At 44.5% G+C, this 22,627-nt stretch overlaps 3 protein-coding genes and 1 non-coding gene across 9 annotated transcripts; 2 read left to right on the top strand and 2 right to left on the bottom strand.

The window, feature by feature from the left end:
• Nucleotides 1–158: 158 nt before the first annotated feature.
• Nucleotides 159–5,209, bottom strand: Csp (Cysteine string protein). Its single transcript, XM_085192670.1, has 2 exons — nucleotides 4,482–5,209; nucleotides 159–1,738 (listed from the first exon to the last, which is right to left on the bottom strand). Exons 1-2 carry the CDS (start codon nucleotides 5,059–5,061, stop codon nucleotides 1,713–1,715), a joined length of 606 nt encoding a protein of 201 aa, XP_085048796.1. The 5' UTR covers nucleotides 5,062–5,209; the 3' UTR covers nucleotides 159–1,712.
• Nucleotides 5,210–5,438: 229 nt separating this feature from the next.
• Nucleotides 5,439–6,474, top strand: Mpv17 (Mitochondrial inner membrane protein MPV17). The gene is made up of 2 exons (XM_085192671.1): nucleotides 5,439–5,840; nucleotides 5,927–6,474. Exons 1-2 carry the CDS (start codon nucleotides 5,631–5,633, stop codon nucleotides 6,281–6,283), a joined length of 567 nt encoding a protein of 188 aa, XP_085048797.1. The 5' UTR covers nucleotides 5,439–5,630; the 3' UTR covers nucleotides 6,284–6,474.
• A 1,520-nt stretch (nucleotides 6,475–7,994) lies between these two features.
• LOC146534616 (U2 spliceosomal RNA) lies at nucleotides 7,995–8,187 on the bottom strand. Its single transcript, XR_014878488.1, has one exon. It is a non-coding gene; the product is annotated as a U2 spliceosomal RNA (small nuclear RNA).
• Nucleotides 8,188–18,662: 10,475 nt separating this feature from the next.
• LOC146534615 (S-formylglutathione hydrolase) lies at nucleotides 18,663–22,607 on the top strand. 6 transcript variants are annotated; one of them, XM_085192612.1, is made up of 6 exons: nucleotides 18,664–19,014; nucleotides 19,053–19,082; nucleotides 19,674–19,895; nucleotides 21,015–21,260; nucleotides 21,399–21,618; nucleotides 22,245–22,607. In XM_085192612.1, the coding sequence occupies exons 3-6, from the start codon at nucleotides 19,681–19,683 to the stop codon at nucleotides 22,425–22,427; spliced, it is 864 nt and encodes a 287-aa protein (XP_085048738.1). In that variant the 5' UTR covers nucleotides 18,664–19,014; nucleotides 19,053–19,082; nucleotides 19,674–19,680; the 3' UTR covers nucleotides 22,428–22,607. The 6 variants fall into 6 exon arrangements, with proteins under 6 accessions (XP_085048740.1, XP_085048738.1, XP_085048741.1 ...); XM_085192614.1 differs by having other exon boundaries at nucleotides 18,663–19,082; nucleotides 19,677–19,895; XM_085192615.1 differs by lacking the exon at nucleotides 19,053–19,082 and having other exon boundaries at nucleotides 18,664–18,982; nucleotides 19,677–19,895.
• The last annotated feature ends 20 nt before the right edge of the window (nucleotides 22,608–22,627 follow it).

Genomic DNA, 22,627 nt, shown 5'->3' with positions numbered 1-22,627 from the left:
CAATGTTTTATTTTATCAGAATTAGTTGTTTTATGCCATTATAATATATATTTTTTAATTCAAAATATTTAATTTTAGTCAAAGATTAATTAACAGCCAAATCATTGTTTTCAATTGTCACATTTTAGAACTTCATGGTAAGCAATTAAAAAGTAAAATCGATGCTCTGAATTTAAATTTATTTATTTCCATATTATGGCGACATATATAAACCTAAACGACATAGAAAGCTAAGTTATTTAACAAGAATACACCGGCGCTAGCCTTATCACCTACTCATAATTCCAAAGTATCACAATAAATACATACATTTATATAAATTTGATTATCATTACAAATCTCAACAAACCGGTTACGAGACAAGTCTGTATTTGAATGAAAAACAAAAACACTTTTAATTAAGATATAATGGATACACACAGCTTCTCGAGTGTCTAAAGTGTCTTGGAAGAAGTCCATAACTAATGCAGATATTGAATGGAACTTGTATTTAATTATTCCGAATAGAATTCAGCACGCAGTTTGTATAAATATGCTGTGCTACTTTAAACATGGCTTTCACTATTGTATTAATTAATGCAAAACCTGCATATATTTAGAATCAGCTTCACGTTTTATCCCGCACACAGCAGGGCATAGCGTGTTGAGTGGCGGAATTCAACGCCGGGCTTTGGCCTTGGTGCCAGAGCAAAGAAATGAAAATATTAAATGAAAGAAATGAAATTATTAATTCATTACCTCGCGTGGTGATCGAACCCACAACCTCTATATTAAATTTATTTACATTGTATTACAAAGAGAGCTCAGGCATACATTTTTGTATCATTAATAAGTTTGTTAGTGTTTAATTTTTTATTATTTTCACTTTTTATAGATACATTGGAGTTTATATTCAACATATTATTTTAAATTTTAAAATTCTAATATAAGCATAGGCGCCTAGATCTACTTAAAATAAGCCCATAACGTTAGCGTACAATTATAACAGGGGTGGTTATTATCCTTATAATAATACATTAACGACTCGCCCGCCTGTGGAGCTTTCGACTTACGCCGTATTTTTAGTAATATCGAAATTGTTGATTTCATTTAAGGCTAAACAGCGTCAATTTCAAACAATGTGTAAGCAGCTGACCTGATATTCCCATTGTTAACTAACATAAAATAAGAAAACTTTAAAAAATATAAAAATTTCATCTGAATTCAAATTATAGATTTTGTATTACAGTATTCCAAAATAGTAAATAAGATAAATAATAATCAATTATGATGAAATAGGTTTACAAATGTTATTTATAAATATGAAATAGGACATGACAATTTAAGAAAAATGAATGCAATTTTATCCAATTAATATTTATATGTAAGAAATTTAATACTTGTAGAGCTTTTTAAAATTATTTTATTATATAACTGCCATTTTTAAAAGAAATCACCTAAACATGAATTATAAAAAAAATACTTGTGCCTTACATAAAAAAATCATGTATATAATACAATACTTCCAAAATATAAGTAATACTTTAAAAATAAAAATTAAATACTTCAAAAATATAAGTTAAATTAATTACAAAAAAGAAAGAAAAATATATTAAGGGAAAAAACATATTATAATAACTGTAGGCTTACATAAGTAAGAAGCTGCTTGGTGGTAATAAGTAGTCACTTCCTCATTTCTCTTAACAAATAACTCTAGACTAGCTGTAAACACTTCATGTGTATTTTGGAATACTGCTCCCTGAAAATAAACAAATTTTTAAATTTACATTTTAGCTATACCAATTAATTGAAACCATATATATAGTAATAAAGGCGTCGGAATAATTAATGATAGATAAATATTTCAGAATGCAGAAATTTATTTGATTGAAAATCAGGTGTAATTACATTTTAACATGTTCATAAGACAACACTCTTTATAATAAATACTCGTTGACTAGTATCATAACATTAGAATAAGTGTATATGGAATTGTTTATGAGTAAAGCTACATTAAAAATTACAATTTACTTAAATAGGTCTAAAAAAAATTCGTCAATTTAAGTGATTAAAAGCATTTCTATTTGTGAAGCTCTTAATATATTACATGGTGAGTTTTTCCTATTGGGTTATATAATTTATTGCTATAAGAAAAGTGGATATTAAATGAATTGAATATGAAAGTAAACTTATTGTAAGCCTTTAGTTTTCATGGGCGTATCTAGAGATATTTTCTAGGGGGAAGCCTGGACTCTAGCTTTGAACATATATGTTCGTGTAAATATTATTTATTATTTTATTAATAAACTTTCTGGGGTGGGAATGGGCCAATACAACCCCTCCCCATTCCCAAGCCCATGGTAGTTATAATCCATGTAATATAAAAAAAGGTTTGCTTTTCTCACATAACAAATATAGTTATAATTTATTTATTTATGGAACATATTTCATATAATATATGGTTCACTTAAATTATTATCTTTATAGTTGATGGCTTTTGCAAATCATACAATTTCATCACAAAGCCATGCAAGAAGTGTCTCATTTACTGGCTATCTAAAATACAAATACATTTATTTACTCAATTAATGTGACAATATATTTAATAGTGAGTTCAAGTATTGCCAGTGCAGAATAAACTGTGTTCAAGTGTGGACAGTGGACAAGTTGTCTAGTCCGGAGGTGGATTTTAAAACGTAATAGTACATATTCATATGATAAATAAAAAAAAAGAAATTCATGGAGACCTTACCTATTACAATTAACATTTTTTTTTATAAATTCAACAGTATCAATAAGCCAGATCCTTAATAATATAATACAATCTGCTACCACCTTATTATAAAACAATTACTGTAAGCTACTTATAAATAAACTTAACATTACATAGTTGAATTAGATTGAGACATTTGAATCATATAAAGGCAAATACAGCAAAATCACTTTTTTTTTATGCAAACAGCAGCATATTCAAAATTTTTATTAATGTTTCAGCATAACTAAGTGTTTTTTTTTATACTTTCTAATACTACACATGTGTTATAATATGTTTGTTATGTTCCAATAATATTTGCTAGAGCTTTTCAAGTATCAATCTTGACGGAGATTGCTCTATTTGTTTCTATATGATTTACCATTTAACAAAATACTGGACAATTTACAGCTAGCATTCTAACTAACAAATCAAGATTTTTCCCTTAACAATTATATTGTAAGTTAAATTTTGGTCAATACTCAAGACACTGATGAAAGTCTTCATTTAGCTGATGATTTTTTTTTAAATATTCTACCACTTCTGTTATAAAAATCTGAATGTGACATTTGGTGTGTATCAAATTGGCAAAAATGGCAAAACATTGATATATTTTTTAACGTAAACTTATGAATTAAACTAAAAATCATGATTAATTGTCTTTACATAAAATAAAAAAATATATATATAATATAACACCAGACATTATTAAAAGCCGACAGAAAATTATTAAGTTATTTAAAGACTAATCTGAGAACATCTCACCAGTCACAACTAACTAGAACTATGAATAAAGTAGGGTAAAAAAATAATATTTTTATTATTATTTGCAAATTAAAGTATTACATAATTGAAACAAGATGAGATGTCATTTAAATGTTTTTTAGACATATGTAAAAAAATATTTAAATGAAATCTTTTTTATATTTCAAGTCTTGTTGTTTTTATTTTTAATAAAGCTGTTTGTTGATATTATTTCATCTCTTTCTATGTAATTATCAAGATATATTAAGTTTTTGAAGTATTCGTGAATCTTTGTAAATTAAAGTACACAAATTTATTAATTTGATGTATTGGAGGTAATAAATGGAAAATCATATTGATAACAACTCCATTAGAACATGAAAAGCATTCATACTTATGAATGTATGTAGTGGTTTTACATTACTATGTAATAAATATTGAAGTCAATTAACTATTTCAATTAAAATTATTAGAGAGGACATAATATTATTTTTAATATAAATAGACAAAGTAAAAATAAGATTTTACAAAACCATTACAGCTTTACAGCTTTTAAGATAAAAATAAACAATTAGTATTCTTATAAATATTTATTAATCTAATTATGAGTAATAAATGTGTGATATATGCAAACAGTATTCAAATTATTTTTATCATTCATGTAATAAAATTTATTTATTTTCATAAACTACTTGTCAGCAAAGAAAATTTGAGTATGAGAACTCTTAGTCTATAGATTAGATAACACCTTATATCACAAAAATGTATTAATCATTTAGGAGTCATAATGATGTATTTGTCTACTAACCTAAATATTTTACTATTTTGAGAATGGTATTATGATTGGACAATAGTATGAAAAAAAAAAACCAGATTCTGCCTTTTTGAATGGGAAATGTCATTTAAATAAAAAATAATTTAATATGAATTATGTAAAGCAATAATTAATTAAAGATTTTGAATTGGCAATGATGATGTTAATGTGAGATTCCATAATTAACCCCACCTGTGTTGAGGCCTGTGTTTTCGGAGACACCCGGAGCCGGCGCCGGCATGGCAATAGGTGGCGCTTGCTCCCCTGTAGGACGCCCTTCCCCTCCTGGCTGCATCGTCACCGGTTGAATTCCATCTGAATCATCGCGTTCCAACGTGTGATAGTCACCAGATTCTTCTGGAGGGCGCGGCTTACATTTTCCGCAGCAGCAATTACAACAACAGCATAAACAGCAACAGAAGTAACATCCCGTCAGGATACCACATACGACAAATAGGGCCTTGCACCACGTACTAGTGACAACAAAGTAAGCGTTGACGTTTTCTTCTCCAAATTGTTCGGCTATATACAATCCCAAGGAGCCATAGTTGTCATAGATATTTCTCTTCGTAGCGTCACTTAATATCGTGTGGGCTCTATTCACTTCTTTGAACTTTTCTGCAGCATCTGGATTGTTAGGATTTTTGTCTGGGTGATATTTCAACGCTAGTTTACGGTAACTTTTCTTGACATCATCAGCAGTAGCAGTTTTAGGTACCTGCAGTATTTGATATAGACTATCGCCAGCAGTTGATAATTTTCTTTTATCCATTTTTCCTCCCTATTAATAACCACTTAAAAGATGTCAAAAGGTGTAGTAATAATTACTTACACGCGAAAATCATTAAACCGATTTTATTCACAATCTTCGCCTTCTCCAGGGAATTTACAAGGCGTACAGATAATAATAATTTCTTCAATGTAGTACGATAGACCAAAAATTGTAGAAGATTATACGACAGATACAAAATGTATTTAGTCATTAATAATATCGCACGGTATTATTATATTGTGAAATTAAAATTCACTTGGAAGAGAAGAAGATTCAAGAAAAATAACATAAGTAATTTTTAGTACAATATATTTGTAACCAAGTTATTAAAATATTATATTCTTAATGGTTGCACGCACTGGCGTACGAGTCAACTCACACTTTGCTTGTTAATTCACAGGCGGAGTTCAATTTCAAATTGACAGATTGCATTCATTTTTGAAAAAAAATCAAACGAAATTAATTTGGCAAATTCACAATGACATCTAAAACGTAGTTCCTATGTAATTCTTTATTCTTAATAATTAATTCTAAGACACTGAAGTGTGGTTATTATTATAGTTTAGGCTATGAGTTTCACCATGAGGAACGTTTATGGAATTTTTAGAATTTATGAAAAGCTTCTTAGTAAACGTCCTTATTTAGTACAAGCTATTCAAACGGGTACGTTAATGGCAGCAGGTGATTTTATTTCTCAATATTTTATTGAAAATAAACCTTTAAAAAAAGTGGATTATGAACGAACTGTAAAATTTTCTTCTATTGGATTTTTTGTCGGCGTAAGTTTTATTTTGTTTTTAGTTTGAAGGATTAAGTTAGTGTTTATGCTCCTCTGTTATAAGTTTAAGTTATATATTATTTGCAGGGGCCAGCACTACGTGTGTGGTATGGATTATTAAGTAAACATGTTGGGGCACAAGGCAAAGCTGTGGCAATTAAAAAAGTATTTGTTGATCAAGTCATATTTGCTCCAGTATTTTTATTATTCATCTTAATTGCTGTAGGCGCAATGCAAGGGAAATCCCAGGAAACAATAAAACAAGAGGTTTCAGCTAATTATTTTGATGTTCTAAAAACTAATTATTATATATGGCCCTGGGTCCAACTAGTAAATTTTTATTATATTCCTCTTCAATACCAAGTATTAATTGTGCAATCAGTAGCATTATTTTGGAATACATATTTGTCTTGGAAAACTAATTATAAAAGGTTATTAGAATAAAAATATAATTTGCATGTAAAGCCAATGTATTAATTAAAGTATTATGGCATAAAGTTTTTAAATATCCAGTCAAATGTTTTTTAAATTTGTTTACTTGAAATAACTTACCTTAGAGTAGCTTTTTTTACTATATCATACTTATGTAGTAGAGATTGAAAGAATTTATAATAAAAAATAAAATTTATAAAAAGTTTTATATAATTTTACTATTAATTTGTTAATTCTTAAATATTTACTAAGCCTCATTAGTTTATACAGCAAATCACTATGCTATAAAAGTAATAAAGTATGCACAACTTTGTGATAATATAAAATATTTATTGATTGATTTTTTATTTAAATTCTTTATTAAATTAATGATATTACTAGCCCAAATTAAACAATAAATTATATATATACTGTTAGTGCACAAAAGGGTATGAATAAATTAACATGAAGGCGCGACGATTGTGGGTTCGGTTTCCACACAGGTGAGTGATTTATTTCAAGTTTTTATCCCTCGCTCTGGTAATAAGGCAAAGCGTGGCGTTGACTTCCACCACACAACATGTAATGCCTCGAAAATTCGGTGGCCCTGCCTGCTCTGGGATCCTTAGTTTAAGGTCTCTGCCTGCCCTGCTATAAGCGGGATACAGCATGAAGCTAAAGAAACCTTGCAAGACAAAACGCGACCTCAATTCTCCGGAGAGTATGGGTGTAGGAAGAGGGGAGCTATTCGGCCGTGCCCATCTCACAATAGTCTGATGGCCACACCATAAATTTTATTTACAACAAAATTTGCCTCCAAAAATGAAAAAAAACCATTTAAACCAGGGTTTCTTAAACTATGGGTCGCGACCCCTTTTGGGTAGCAAAATTCTGGGGTCGCGAGAGATTTTAATGTCAAATATTTATATATACCATTTTATAACATCACTAGAGTTGGCGGAATACAGTGGACTTGCAGCGTCTAGACACGCGCATTTGTTGAAGGTTTTGAGTTATCTCCACCGACAGCAGGAAACTATTGATGATCGCTATTATTATACTGTGGCTATACATAGTTTTGTCGGTATCATACATGTTGAATAAACCGCGCGCCGCTGACTTCCCACTCTGACCGCCACCTCTAAATATCACACACAATCAAAGGGAGGAATATCGTTCAGTGCTAAAAAATGTTGAAGAGGTCTTACGTCCAGCAGTTTCAAACATTCCACCAAGATTTGATTTGTTATGCAATAAAAAACCGGCGCATCCATCTCATTAAATTTCTTACTTATATTTTAATTGAATACTTACCACGCAACTACTTGAATATATTCGAGCGAATTAAGACGGTCAGAATCCACTTTTATTTTTGAAACTACACGCAATGCATAATAAAATTTTATAATTTTTTGTGCAATTTTTAATTTTAGATTTTTGTATGTTTCAAAACGAATTCTAAAATTATTTATTTTAATATGTATATGTATATTGTTACCTAATAAATGAATCATCAAAAAATATTAATTTATTTTTCTTTTATATTTGTATGGGGGGTCGTTAAGAAACTCGCAATCATAAATGGGGTCGTGAATGACAAAAGTTTAAGAAGCCCTGATTTAAACGAACATATCTGTTGAAAGCGAAGTCCAATATAAATAAAAAAACATGTTGAGAAGAGATTGGACATTCTTCAACTCAACTACATTATGTGTTGTTTCAGTGAAGTATTATCATATATAGTTTTATGTGGGCCGATCCCGGCGGCACTGCAATGCCGGGCCGACCCGTGACAGGAGTGGAGCGAGCCCCGAGCATCCCGTCAGCTTACAAAAATCAGTTTAATATACTGGTCCCGCGGTGCGGGAACTTTCAGATATTAAGCTGAAAAGAACAGATACTACACTTTGATCTTAGCCAAAAGGCCGAGAAGCGATAAATAAGAAGTTGAAGTTCTTTTCCTCCGGCGCCGTGGCGCTGGGAAACGGTTGCAGGCAACAGCCCTCTGACCGTGGTCTCTGGCGGTGGCCATTACGATGGCCACGTCGTTGGAGTGGGCACTAGGCCCGGTGGGGTTGTGGCTGCCGAGGCAGGCACTGGGTATTGGAGGCTTGTTGGGGTGTAGGGGGGGGGATGAGCGTTTGCCACCTGGGCGGTCAGCCCAGCCGAGTGAGACCCTTGGTTGCCCCAAGGGAGGCCCAGCTAGGCGACCAGCGACCGAGGAGGCTGCTCAGGAGTCGGGGGCTGAGGGGGAGGGGGGGATGATATCCCTCGGCAGGCGTTTGGCGGCATCCGGCGGTCGAGTGTGGAGCGGGGCGATGTTGCGTAGGTGCAGGTGGTCCGAAGTATCGGCGCGGCGATACGCGTTGCTCGCGAGCCGGCCGATGTGATCCTCCAGACTCTCTAACCGCAGGTCACGCTGTAGGGTAGCGTTCCTGACGAAGTAGGGAGCCTGGGTAACGCGCCTGAGGGCAGCGTTTTGGACCACCTGCAGGATCTTCTTCTGGGTTTCGCTGATGAGCGCGTACCACGCCGGGCCAGCGTAGGACAAGTGCGGCCTGACGTACGCCTTGTACAGCGACAACTTCGTTCGTAGAGGGAGTCTTGATCGGAATAGTGGACGCAACAGGGAGAGCGCGATTTTGGCCGCGCTGGCTGCCTTCTTGACTTGCCCTGCCATGGTTAGTCTTCGGTCGATCACCACGCCCAGATAGGTGGCTCGGCTGCTCCATGGGACCTGCTGGCCCTGCAGGCTCAGCGGAGGAGGCAGTTTGTGGTGGGACCCAAAGCTGATCGCTTGGGTTTTGGCGATGTTGAGCGCGAGCCTCCACTCCGCCAGCCAGTCCGGCAGCAGGTCGAGGGCGCGCTGGAGCTTCACGGCTGCGTGATGAGGTTTGATCGACTTCGTGTACAGGGCAATATCATCTGCGTAGAGTGCCAGAGTTGCGTCCTGATGCGTCGGGATGTCGTCGGTGTACAAGGCGTATAGGGCGGGCGATAAAATGCTGCCTTGGGGGACGCCTGCGGCGATAGGGTGGCTGGACGAGATCTCACTCTCCACCCTAACGCTGAACGTCCTGCCGGAGAGATAGCTCGCCAGGATTGTGGCGACGTGGTGGGGGATGCCTGCTCGTAGCACCTTGTGCAGCAACCCCGGGTGCCACACGCGGTCAAACGCGCGTGACACGTCTAGGAAGGCTGCTGCGGCAAACTCCTTCTTATTGGCAGCCGTGGCCGCGAAGTGTACGACTCTGGCCACCTGCAGCGTGGTAGAATGGTCGCTGCGGAACCCGAATTGTTCATTGCGCGGCTGGAAGTGCGTCTGTATGAGCGGCAGCAACAGTTTCTCGAAGAGCTTTCCAACCGCGCTGAGGAGGGTGATCGGACGGTAGCTGTCCGGGTCTCTCGGGTTCTTCCTCGCCTTGGGCAGCATAATGACCAGGCCCTTTTTCCACGCCTGGGGGAAGTATCCCAGGCGTAGACTGGCGTTGAAGAGCCTGGTCAGTGCGGCGACGATCCTAGGAGGGAGATGGCGGAGCGCGCCATTGGTGATGCCGTCAGGTCCGGGCGCCTTCTTCAACTTCAGTCTCTTGATCGCCTTTGAGACGGCCGTCGGAGTGAAGAAGGGAGGAGGTGGCAGGGGGCGTGCGGGGGACGCTAAAGCGAGGGCGGTGTCGGCCTCCATCTGGGCGTGGTGGGCAGGTCGCTCGCTCTCGTTGGGCCGAAACGTGGAGGCCAGGTGTGTGGCCAGGATCTCCGCTCTCTCCGCCGCGGGATAGCGAAGAGAGCCGTCCGGGTGAGACAGAGGGTGCACTGCTGGCCTCTTTTTGGTGAGTTGGCGGCATAGGCGGTTAAGAGAAGGTTGCTCCTCGTCCGCCTCCTCTATGCGGCGTTCCCAGGCGTCGGCGCCGGCCTCCACGAGCGCCTCGCGGACGCGCTCGATGAGCCGGTTCAGTCGGGTTTTGATGGCGGGGTCCCTGGACTGTTGCCACTCCTTTCGTACCCGCCTCTTCTTCATGATGAGGGCGCGAATGTGTGCAGGGACTGGAGGCAATGAGCGGGTGGAAACGGGGGTTGTGGCTTCCTCCATGGCATCCTTGATGACGGATGTCACCCTGGCCTCGAGGCGGTCGACGTCCGCAGCGTCGACGATGGGCTCGGAGGTAGGGAGGTGCTGGTCGCCGACGTTGGCCTGGAACCTCTCCCAGGAGATCCGCCGTCCGGGAGGTGGGCCCCTGGCCAGAGTCAGTCTGCCCCTAAGAGTTAACAGGACAGGCAGGTGGTCGGACCCGAAGGCATCGGGGAGGGTCTCAAGGTCGAACTCAACCAGGCCTTTGTGCACCACCAGGTCAATGGTGGTGGGCTGATGCGCGCCGGCGAAGGCGAAGTGGGTCGGCTCGTCAGGGCCCACCACTTCGTATTGGTGTCTGATGGAGTCTTGATGTAGGCGGCGTCCTGCTGTGCACGTCGTCCAGCACCTCCAGGCGGGGTGCTTGGCGTTCCAATCCCCGGCTGCGAGTGTGGGGATGGAACTACCGAGCAACTGGCGCACCTCGCTGACTCGTAGGCGGTTGTTTCCGCCGGGGCGGTAAATTGCGTACATCCGTATGGCTTTGGAGCCGATGTGCACCTCGACGCCCAGAGACTGGAACGACTGGGCGTCGAGGTTAGGCAGCTGGTGGAACACGAGGTTGCGGCGGACGGCTACCAGCAGCCCGCGCCATGGATTTTCTGCCGGCGCATCCAACCGCAGGACGTGATACCCCGGCAAGTTGGAGGGGAGCGCTGGGTGGAGGTGCGTCTCGTTGATCAACGCGACGTCAACGCTGTTGTCGCGTAGAAGGTGTCGGAGAAAGGGCAGGCGACGGCGGAGTCCTGCGGCGTTCCAATAGAGTACGCGGGGGGCCTCAGGCGTGAAGGAGAAGGTTGCTCATCCCGCTTAGCACGCATTGGACAGGGTCACGACCCTCCTGCAAGGCAATGAGAACTTCCTTGAGGGTGTCGATGGCCCTGACGATGATAGCGTGTGTCGGCTGGCGGGTTGTGGCCGATGTGGTTCTGGGCGCGGCATCAGGGGCCGCGGCTGTAGTCTTCGAGGAGGCAGCGAGGGGAGGGAGGGGCTCGCTGGCCTTTTGTCTCTTTGTCCTCTTCCCTCCCCTTTTCTTGAGTCTTCTGCCACCCTTCTCCGTAGCGGGGTTGGCGGGGGCCATGAGGGTGGCGGCTGTGTTCTCCGCTCCGACCGTGTTGGAGGAGACTAAGGGAGCTGAGGTCCTGGGTTTGCGGGTGGAGTCTTCTTTCGTGAGGGCGACTGTGCCCGCCCTCTTGTTCTGGAGCTCCCTTTTGTATTGGGGGCAGGCTGAATAGTTGGCGGGATGAGCGCCGCCACAGTTGGCGCATGTGGCGGGAACATCGAGGGCCCTCGGGCAATTGCGCGCGAGGTGCTCTTCGCCGCACCTCACGCACGCCAGCCGCCGGTGGCACCCGTGGCTGGAGTGCCGGAATGCCTGGCAGCGGTGACACTGCGCCGGGCCCCTCTTGCTCCTCCAGGCTTCTATTTTGATACCTGGCATGAATAACAACTCCGTCACGCTGAAGATGCCAGGTATCAGGTCCGGGGTGTTCTTCAGGATGGCGAGGAAGATGCACCCGGGCCTCCCCTTCCTCGCTTTAATTGGACGCACGTATTCAGCTGTGAAGCCGAGATCCGCCAGGGCATCGGTTATTTCTTCCGGGGTAGTAGTGACGGGTAGCCCCCTGATGGCTACCTTCTTGCTTTTTTCCGCCGGGAGGGCATAGGAGAACCAGGATATGGCCTCGCTCTTCTCGAGCTCGGAGAGGTACCGCTGTATTACGCGGTACTCATTCTCCGAGCTGGGTGTAAAACGCACCCCTCTACCGAAGGGGCGCGCGTTAGGTGCTTGTCCCAATTTGTTGTGGAGCGACCGGAAATGGGTCGCCCAATTTGGCATATTCTCCACTATCAGCGGGGGATAGCGCGGCTTGGGTGTTACAGAGGTCGCAGTGGTTGGCGCATCCTGTGTCACCCGGCTTGGGCCTGGTGCCCGGAGCGCGTCAGCGAACGTTGAGCTCGAAGTGGTGGTCGCTGTGGATACGGTACCCGTTGCCTGGTCCGACGTGGAAGCAACTGTAGTTGGAGGAACGAGGAGTGGCATGTCCTTGCCGACCCTGCCTCCCTCTGGGCGTTTTCTTGATTCAGGCCGGCTGGCCTGGATGGTCACCGGGCAGTGGCGCTTTCCAGTGCCTGGGGTTTCGTACTCTGCAGTGCGCTGACGGCGCACCGGTGTCAGGTACATGGGCTGCGGCTGCGTCTGGTCCAACGCTCGAGCACGGTCGTTTAGGAACATGGCCATGTGCTCCATCAGCTCCCGACTCAGCGCACCATTGCGCTTGAGTTCTGCCAAAGCTACCATGTCCCTGTTCAGTGATGACTGCGGGGACATGGCGTCGTCCAGCACCCTGGGGGGCGCGGAGGGGGAGCGCTTCTTCGGCTCCTGGTGTCGGTGGGCGCTGCGTGCGGCCCTGGGTGCCTGGCCTGGGGAAGGCGAGGCGGCTGGTGCGGGCGTCGATCCCGCGAGGCACGGCGCGCCAGGTTGCGCCGCGGAGAGAGAGGGCTCCCTCGACGTGGTCCCATGGTCCATTGCCTGCACGGGTACGCCGTACAGCGCAGTGGAGCGCGGGGGCCGGGTGCCGCTGGTTGCGGCGGTGGCTGCGGCCGCAGCAGGGGACGCTTGTGTCCCCGCACGCGGCGGCTGGTGGCTGCTCATTCCTATGAGCACGGGAGGCGGCAGCAGTTGACTGTCCTCACAACCCTTCTGCCCATCTCGGTCCGGGCAGGGAGTCCAAGGGGAAGGGGTTCCCCTCCGCACAGGCCAGTGCGGGCGAAGTTCCTCCTTATTTGATCACAAATAAGGTGAGAGCTTCTTGGTGTGGTCCTCGGGTTCGGGTGAGCTTGCTTCGGTCCGGTCTTCTTCTGGTAGTGATGAGTACTTGATCCTAAGCAGGTGACAGTAAGGCTGATCCCGATAAATAAGAGTTGAAGTTCTTTTCCTCCGGCGCCGTGGCGCTGGGAAACGGTTGCAGGCAACAGCCCTCTGACCGTGGTCTCTGGCGGTGGCCATTACGATGGCCACGTCGTTGGAGTGGGCACTAGGCCCGGTGGGGTTGTGGCTGCCGAGGCAGGCACTGGGTATTGGAGGCTTGTTGGGGTGTAGGGGGGGGGATGAGCGTTTGCCACCTGGGCGGTCAGCCCAGCCGAGTGAGACCCTTGGTTGCCCCAAGGGAGGCCCAGCTAGGCGACCAGCGACCGAGGAGGCTGCTCAGGAGTCGGGGGCTGAGGGGGAGGGGGGGATGATATCCCTCGGCAGGCGTTTGGCGGCATCCGGCGGTCGAGTGTGGAGCGGGGCGATGTTGCGTAGGTGCAGGTGGTCCGAAGTATCGGCGCGGCGATACGCGTTGCTCGCGAGCCGGCCGATGTGATCCTCCAGACTCTCTAACCGCAGGTCACGCTGTAGGGTAGCGTTCCTGACGAAGTAGGGAGCCTGGGTAACGCGCCTGAGGGCAGCGTTTTGGACCACCTGCAGGATCTTCTTCTGGGTTTCGCTGATGAGCGCGTACCACGCCGGGCCAGCGTAGGACAAGTGCGGCCTGACGTACGCCTTGTACAGCGACAACTTCGTTCGTAGAGGGAGTCTTGATCGGAATAGTGGACGCAACAGGGAGAGCGCGATTTTGGCCGCGCTGGCTGCCTTCTTGACTTGCCCTGCCATGGTTAGTCTTCGGTCGATCACCACGCCCAGATAGGTGGCTCGGCTGCTCCATGGGACCTGCTGGCCCTGCAGGCTCAGCGGAGGAGGCAGTTTGTGGTGGGACCCAAAGCTGATCGCTTGGGTTTTGGCGATGTTGAGCGCGAGCCTCCACTCCGCCAGCCAGTCCGGCAGCAGGTCGAGGGCGCGCTGGAGCTTCACGGCTGCGTGATGAGGTTTGATCGACTTCGTGTACAGGGCAATATCATCTGCGTAGAGTGCCAGAGTTGCGTCCTGATGCGTCGGGATGTCGTCGGTGTACAAGGCGTATAGGGCGGGCGATAAAATGCTGCCTTGGGGGACGCCTGCGGCGATAGGGTGGCTGGACGAGATCTCACTCTCCACCCTAACGCTGAACGTCCTGCCGGAGAGATAGCTCGCCAAGATTGTGGCGACGTGGTGGGGGATGCCTGCTCGTAGCACCTTGTGCAGCAACCCCGGGTGCCACACGCGGTCAAACGCGCGTGACACGTCTAGGAAGGCTGCTGCGGCAAACTCCTTCTTATTGGCAGCCGTGGCCGCGAAGTGTACGACTCTGGCCACCTGCAGCGTGGTAGAATGGTCGCTGCGGAACCCGAATTGTTCATTGCGCGGCTGGAAGTGCGTCTGTATGAGCGGCAGCAACAGTTTCTCGAAGAGCTTTCCAACCGCGCTGAGGAGGGTGATCGGACGGTAGCTGTCCGGGTCTCTCGGGTTCTTCCTCGCCTTGGGCAGCATAATGACCAGGCCCTTTTTCCACGCCTGGGGGAAGTATCCCAGGCGTAGACTGGCGTTGAAGAGCCTGGTCAGTGCGGCGACGATCCTAGGAGGGAGATGGCGGAGCGCGCCATTGGTGATGCCGTCAGGTCCGGGCGCCTTCTTCAACTTCAGTCTCTTGATCGCCTTTGAGACGGCCGTCGGAGTGAAGAAGGGAGGAGGTGGCAGGGGGCGTGCGGGGGACGCTAAAGCGAGGGCGGTGTCGGCCTCCATCTGGGCGTGGTGGGCAGGTCGCTCGCTCTCGTTGGGCCGAAACGTGGAGGCCAGGTGTGTGGCCAGGATCTCCGCTCTCTCCGCCGCGGGATAGCGAAGAGAGCCGTCTGGGTGAGACAGAGGGTGCACTGCTGGCCTCTTTTTGGTGAGTTGGCGGCATAGGCGGTTAAGAGAAGGTTGCTCCTCGTCCGCCTCCTCTATGCGGCGTTCCCAGGCGTCGGCGCCGGCCTCCACGAGCGCCTCGCGGACGCGCTCGATGAGCCGGTTCAGTCGGGTTTTGATGGCGGGGTCCCTGGACTGTTGCCACTCCTTTCGCACCCGCCTCTTCTTCATGATGAGGGCGCGAATGTGTGCAGGGACTGGAGGCAATGAGCGGGTGGAAACGGGGGTTGTGGCTTCCTCCATGGCATCCTTGATGACGGATGTCACCCTGGCCTCGAGGCGGTCGACGTCCGCAGCGTCGACGATGGGCTCGGAGGTAGGGAGGTGCTGGTCGCCGACGTTGGCCTGGAACCTCTCCCAGGAGATCCGCCGTCCGGGAGGTGGGCCCCTGGCCAGAGTCAGTCTGCCCCTAAGAGTTAACAGGACAGGCAGGTGGTCGGACCCGAAGGCATCGGGGAGGGTCTCAAGGTCGAACTCAACCAGGCCTTTGTGCACCACCAGGTCAATGGTGGTGGGCTGATGCGCGCCGGCGAAGGCGAAGTGGGTCGGCTCGTCAGGGCCCACCACTTCGTATTGGTGTCTGATGGAGTCTTGATGTAGGCGGCGTCCTGCTGTGCACGTCGTCCAGCACCTCCAGGCGGGGTGCTTGGCGTTCCAATCCCCGGCTGCGAGTGTGGGGATGGAACTACCGAGCAACTGGCGCACCTCGCTGACTCGTAGGCGGTTGTTTCCGCCGGGGCGGTAAATTGCGTACATCCGTATGGCTTTGGAGCCGATGTGCACCTCGACGCCCAGAGACTGGAACGACTGGGCGTCGAGGTTAGGCAGCTGGTGGAACACGAGGTTGCGGCGGACGGCTACCAGCAGCCCGCGCCATGGATTTTCTGCCGGCGCATCCAACCGCAGGACGTGATACCCCGGCAAGTTGGAGGGGAGCGCTGGGTGGAGGTGCGTCTCGTTGATCAACGCGACGTCAACGCTGTTGTCGCGTAGAAGGTGTCGGAGAAAGGGCAGGCGACGGCGGAGTCCTGCGGCGTTCCAATAGAGTACGCGGGGGGCCTCAGGCGTGAAGGAGAAGGTTGCTCATCCCGCTTAGCACGCATTGGACAGGGTCACGACCCTCCTGCAAGGCAATGAGAACTTCCTTGAGGGTGTCGATGGCCCTGACGATGATAGCGTGTGTCGGCTGGCGGGTTGTGGCCGATGTGGTTCTGGGCGCGGCATCAGGGGCCGCGGCTGTAGTCTTCGAGGAGGCAGCGAGGGGAGGGAGGGGCTCGCTGGCCTTTTGTCTCTTTGTCCTCTTCCCTCCCCTTTTCTTGAGTCTTCTGCTACCCTTCTCCGTAGCGGGGTTGGCGGGGGCCATGAGGGTGGCGGCTGTGTTCTCCGCTCCGACCGTGTTGGAGGAGACTAAGGGAGCTGAGGTCCTGGGTTTGCGGGTGGAATCTTCTTTCGTGAGGGCGACTGTGCCCGCCCTCTTGTTCTGGAGCTCCCTTTTGTATTGGGGGCAGGCTGAATAGTTGGCGGGATGAGCGCCGCCACAGTTGGCGCATGTGGCGGGAACATCGAGGGCCCTCGGGCAATCGCGCGCGAGGTGCTCTTCGCCGCACCTCACGCACGCCAGCCGCCGGTGGCACCCGTGGCTGGAGTGCCGGAATGCCTGGCAGCGGTGACACTGCGCCGGGCCCCTCTTGCTCCTCCAGGCTTCTATTTTGATACCTGGCATGAATAACAACTCCGTCACGCTGAAGATGCCAGGTATCAGGTCCGGGGTGTTCTTCAGGATGGCGAGGAAGATGCACCCGGGCCTCCCCTTCCTCGCTTTAATTGGACGCACGTATTCAGCAGTGAAGCCGAGATCCGCCAGGGCATCGGTTATTTCTTCCGGGGTAGTAGTGACGGGTAGCCCCCTGATGGCTACCTTCTTGCTTTTTTCCGCCGGGAGGGCATAGGAGAACCAGGATATGGCCTCGCTCTTCTCGAGCTCGGAGAGGTACCGCTGTATTACGCGGTACTCATTCTCCGAGCTGGGTGTAAAACGCACCCCTCTACCGAAGGGGCGCGCGTTAGGTGCTTGTCCCAATTTGTTGTGGAGCGACCGGAAATGGGTCGCCCAATTTGGCATATTCTCCACTATCAGCGGGGGATAGCGCGGCTTGGGTGTTACAGAGGTCGCAGTGGTTGGCGCATCCTGTGTCACCCGGCTTGGGCCTGGTGCCCGGAGCGCGTCAGCGAACGTTGAGCTCGAAGTGGTGGTCGCTGTGGATACGGTACCCGTTGCCTGGTCCGACGTGGAAGCAACTGTAGTTGGAGGAACGAGGAGTGGCATGTCCTTGCCGACCCTGCCTCCCTCTGGGCGTTTTCTTGATTCAGGCCGGCTGGCCTGGATGGTCACCGGGCAGTGGCGCTTTCCAGTGCCTGGGGTTTCGTACTCTGCAGTGCGCTGACGGCGCACCGGTGTCAGGTACATGGGCTGCGGCTGCGTCTGGTCCAACGCTCGAGCACGGTCGTTTAGGAACATGGCCATGTGCTCCATCAGCTCCCGACTCAGCGCACCATTGCGCTTGAGTTCTGCCAAAGCTACCATGTCCCTGTTCAGTGATGACTGCGGGGACATGGCGTCGTCCAGCACCCTGGGGGGCGCGGAGGGGGAGCGCTTCTTCGGCTCCTGGTGTCGGTGGGCGCTGCGTGCGGCCCTGGGTGCCTGGCCTGGGGAAGGCGAGGCGGCTGGTGCGGGCGTCGATCCCGCGAGGCACGGCGCGCCAGGTTGCGCCGCGGAGAGAGAGGGCTCCCTCGACGTGGTCCCATGGTCCATTGCCTGCACGGGTACGCCGTACAGCGCAGTGGAGCGCGGGGGCCGGGTGCCGCTGGTTGCGGCGGTGGCTGCGGCCGCAGCAGGGGACGCTTGTGTCCCCGCACGCGGCGGCTGGTGGCTGCTCATTCCTATGAGCACGGGAGGCGGCAGCAGTTGACTGTCCTCACAACCCTTCTGCCCATCTCGGTCCGGGCAGGGAGTCCAAGGGGAAGGGGTTCCCCTCCGCACAGGCCAGTGCGGGCGAAGTTCCTCCTTATTTGATCACAAATAAGGTGAGAGCTTCTTGGTGTGGTCCTCGGGTTCGGGTGAGCTTGCTTCGGTCCGGTCTTCTTCTGGTAGTGATGAGTACTTGATCCTAAGCAGGTGACAGTAAGGCTGATCCTGAGATAAATAAGATTTCAGAAAATTTTGATCGTCATTAAACGTTAGAACATCTTGCCAACGTGATTCAGAAAAAGTCCAAATATGTTCAACTCCATCTATTAGCTGCGCCGTGTATCTGATTTAGGTTCTTCATATCATAATATTTTAATATGCACTTAAGTGCATAATTATAAAATAAACAATAGTTAAGTACAATTTACAGTAACTACTGGGCTTGTTTTTTGTATTTATATTCCTAAGTGTAATAACAAAAGTTTTAAATGTAATACCAAGAAAGTGATTTATTTCTCTACAAAAATTATATTAGATACTTTGAAAAATACGACAATGGATTGGTCCAAAAAAATCATGTCAAAGTGTATTGCGAACCAGAATATCGATATAAAGTATATAAATCGAACATCCCTGGTACTTTGTATTACCAATTGACATCACTATCTACCGTTGAATACATAAATAAATAATAATTTGTGATAAACGATTATATAATTATAAACTAACATTAGTAATCTGTATTCTGTAATTCTGTATTCTATTATCTGTTTTTTTTTATTTTTGGACGGTCAAGGACGAACTTTAGAGGTTAGTTCATACATAGTTGATAATACGATTTATAGTTGATAATACGATTTATAGTTGATAATACGATTTAGAAAAAGAATAAAAGACGAGAATATTCTAGGTAAATCTAAATTATATCACATTATTTAATATCAAATTTCAGTGTTGTTGTAACAAGTTGTTTCAACAATTGGTTACTGGAGTAATTTAAATTATTTGCTTAATATATTTCAAAGTATATTTATCATTGTATTATTTAAATCTATCAGTTCATGTAAGTTCTATAAATATAACTTATAGAAATTTATTTCACGCTGTAATGTATTTCTATTAAATATCAGTTCTCCGAATATACGTTGTCATTTTTACTGAAATATAGGGAATATAGACAAAAATACCGGTAACGTTTACGTTAAAATTATTATGTAATCAATTGCTTAAGTACCATTGGTAGAGATAAAATACGTGGGTTTTTTAATTAATTAATATATAACAAAATCTTTCCTTTAAGTGGCAAAACGCAACACCCCGTTTTGTTTTACCAGCGCGGTAATATTAAAATAATTTAATTTTAAACATTCTTTTGAGTCCAGGGACTGATTCTACAATCATTTATCACTGTCATCGGTCTCAATAATTCACAATGGAAAATATTAAATACATATTCACACCACAAATAATATGATTGTAAATTTATTGTTGTATGTTTTAGTAGCACCATGGAAGGCTTAGAATTAATATCATCTAATAAAATATTTGGAGGACACCAAAAAGTGTACTCACATCAATCTTCAGAATTGCAATGTAAAATGAACTTTTCAATATATTTACCTCCTCAAGCTGAAGGTGGTGATGTGAAGCTACCTGTTATATTTTATCTCTCAGGCCTAACATGTAATGAACAAAATTTCATTTCAAAATCTGGATTTCAAAGGTAAATAACTTTACTAATATTATAAAATGTTAAAGTTTGTGCACATGGATTATTGTTCCACTGTGCAAAAACTATAGAATTAATTTTTATGAAATTTGACAGTAATATAGCTTATACATCACAATAACATGTAGGCTACAGTTTTACAGTGCGAAGCCACATTTGGGTCCCTGGTAATACATAATTCAAAAAGTAGCCGTCAAATATATATCTTTTCTAACATGTTCATTGCTTTTCTAGAAATATTTTTTACATTCTATAAATAGAACTTTATTTTCATTAAAATTTCCCTTTGAAACAGAAATTGACTAAATGTGATGAGTGGGTGGATTGAAGTTCACTTGTGGAAATGAATTAAAATTATTGTCAATTTAATTAATAACTTTAAAAGACAATAAGCAACATTGAGTTGCACAGCTCTATACTAATATATGACATCAATTATAATTCTTTATCAATGTCAAACTAAAAGGTATCTCCGAATTAAAATTTTCAATTTAAATGAATCTATAAATAATATTACTAAAAACTTGTAATTTAATATAACATAGCAATTAATCCAATGAAAGTATGACACCTTACTGATAATGCTGTTATCAATCACCTTTTTAGCTTAATTTAAATTGATGTTTTTTTAATAAGATAAATACATATTAATTTTTGTATGTTTCACACATTTTACTTTATTTGAATAATATTAATTGAATAATATAAATTTATAGCTTACCAGCAAAATCTATTACTCTATTATATAAATGTAATAGCTTAGAAAGGAATATATTTATGTAGCTGAACTTAAATCTGTCTGCTTAGAAACTAGCTATAATACTTATAATATCCTATGAAATCTTTAAAGCGTTGTCAAAATTCACATACTTAGTCTGCTAAGTTTATTTTTACAACATAGAAGGTGGCTCTATCAGAATCAAAATAAATTTGGTATTGTTAGAGAGGGGAGCTTTGGACAGTGGAATTGAGCTCAAATCACCATTAAAAGGTCCACCACTTGCTTAACCTACACTTGGCTCACAAGTCACACACACTACTGTGCTGTTCATCCTGCAATACTATTGTGAATTTATAGAATATTATGTTAGTGTTTTTCTCTACTCATTTTAGATATGCTGCTGAGCATGGTGTTATAGTTGTAGGACCTGACACTTCCCCAAGAGGAGTGAAGATCCCTGGGGATGATGAATCCTGGGATTTTGGAGTGTCTGCTGGTTTTTACCTTGATGCTGCCAATGATCCATGGTCAAAGAACTATAGAATGGGTAGTTACTTAAATAAAGAATTGTATGACCTAATACTTCAAGCTTTCAGTAATGTTGTTGACCAGAACAGGATAGGAATAATGGGTCATAGGTAGGCAAAAGTGTACATTGATATAAATAGACAATAATTTTTAAAATTGATTCTTACTCAAGTTATTATTTGAATGTTTAATAGAAAAAAAGACAATAATAAAATGTTTTGTTATTTATCTGATTATTTGTATTTTAGTATGGGTGGACATGGGGCTTTAGTGTCTACTTTGAGAAATCCAGGTTTATATAAATCTGTAAGTGCTTTTGCTCCCATATGTAATCCAAGCAAATGTCCATGGGGTGAGAAGGCATTTACAGGATATTTGGGTGAAGATAAGAATCAATGGGCGGAGTGGGATGCGACAGAGCTTGTTAAGAAATATGACGGTCCTCCACTAACTTTCCTTATTGATCAGGTAAGCTATTTACTTCATTTTCTTTTTTCATATCTCATACCTCAGGTAGGTTTTTATGACATTTGCTTGTAGAAGTCATTTACTGTAGCATCTTTTTTAAAAATAAAACTATCCAGGATATTGTAAAAGCTATTCAAAGCAATATTTTTGAATTTTCTTTCAAGTTACCAAGTTTTGGCTAAAGACATTTGTATATTGCTGAATCATTTATTTAAATGTTAAGCTTTAAATATATTTGAAAGTATAATTTGATATATTTGCAAATAAAAACAGTACTTCTATTTAAATTATCATGGAATGGACATTTTTTTTTTTTATTTAGGCAATTATAAGGCATGTTCATTTTAAGTTTTTGTATCTTTTATATATAATTAATTACATGTTATCATTTATGTCCAAAGAGAGTTTTAATGCAAAATGTGTATTCATAGCAAATTGTAACAAAATATTTATTACTTATTTTTTATTTTGGTTCGCCTTGTGTACCACATATCGCAGGGTAAACAGAGGCAACCTAGTGCTAAGACACTCTGTTCCCGCTTTCCACCAATTTTCAAGACATTGCGTGTTGAGTAACGGGACTTAACGCTGCGCTTATGGAACATTAAGTGCTTATTTCATTCCAGGGTTCTGCGGATAAATTCTATATTGAAAAACAATTGCAACCTGAAAACTTAGTAGAAGCCTGCCGCTCTGTCGGTGTCCCTATCATTTTGAACTTGCGCGAGGGCTATGATCATTCCTACTACTACATCTCTACATATATTGGAGAACATTTTGATTTCCATGCAAAAATATTGAAAGCTTAAAAGTAAATTCATCTCAAAATGTCACAGGTGTGTAATGTACAATGAAAAGTCGTATTAAAATATGGGAAAGGAAATAGATTTTTTTCAATTTGTATGTTCTCATTTATATATTGTTTACTGTTACTGTAAAAAATGCATTTATTAGCTATTTTTGTACATATTAAATATTATGTTTTATAATCTATGGGTTTCATTTAAAT

The sequence above is a fragment of the Heliconius melpomene genome, chromosome 11, assembly GCF_056956725.1.
Source record: "Heliconius melpomene rosina isolate 202511_hmr_F chromosome 11, ASM5695672v1, whole genome shotgun sequence".
NCBI lineage: Eukaryota > Metazoa > Arthropoda > Insecta > Lepidoptera > Nymphalidae > Heliconius > Heliconius melpomene.
This window is presented reverse-complemented; position numbering and strand designations above follow the sequence as displayed.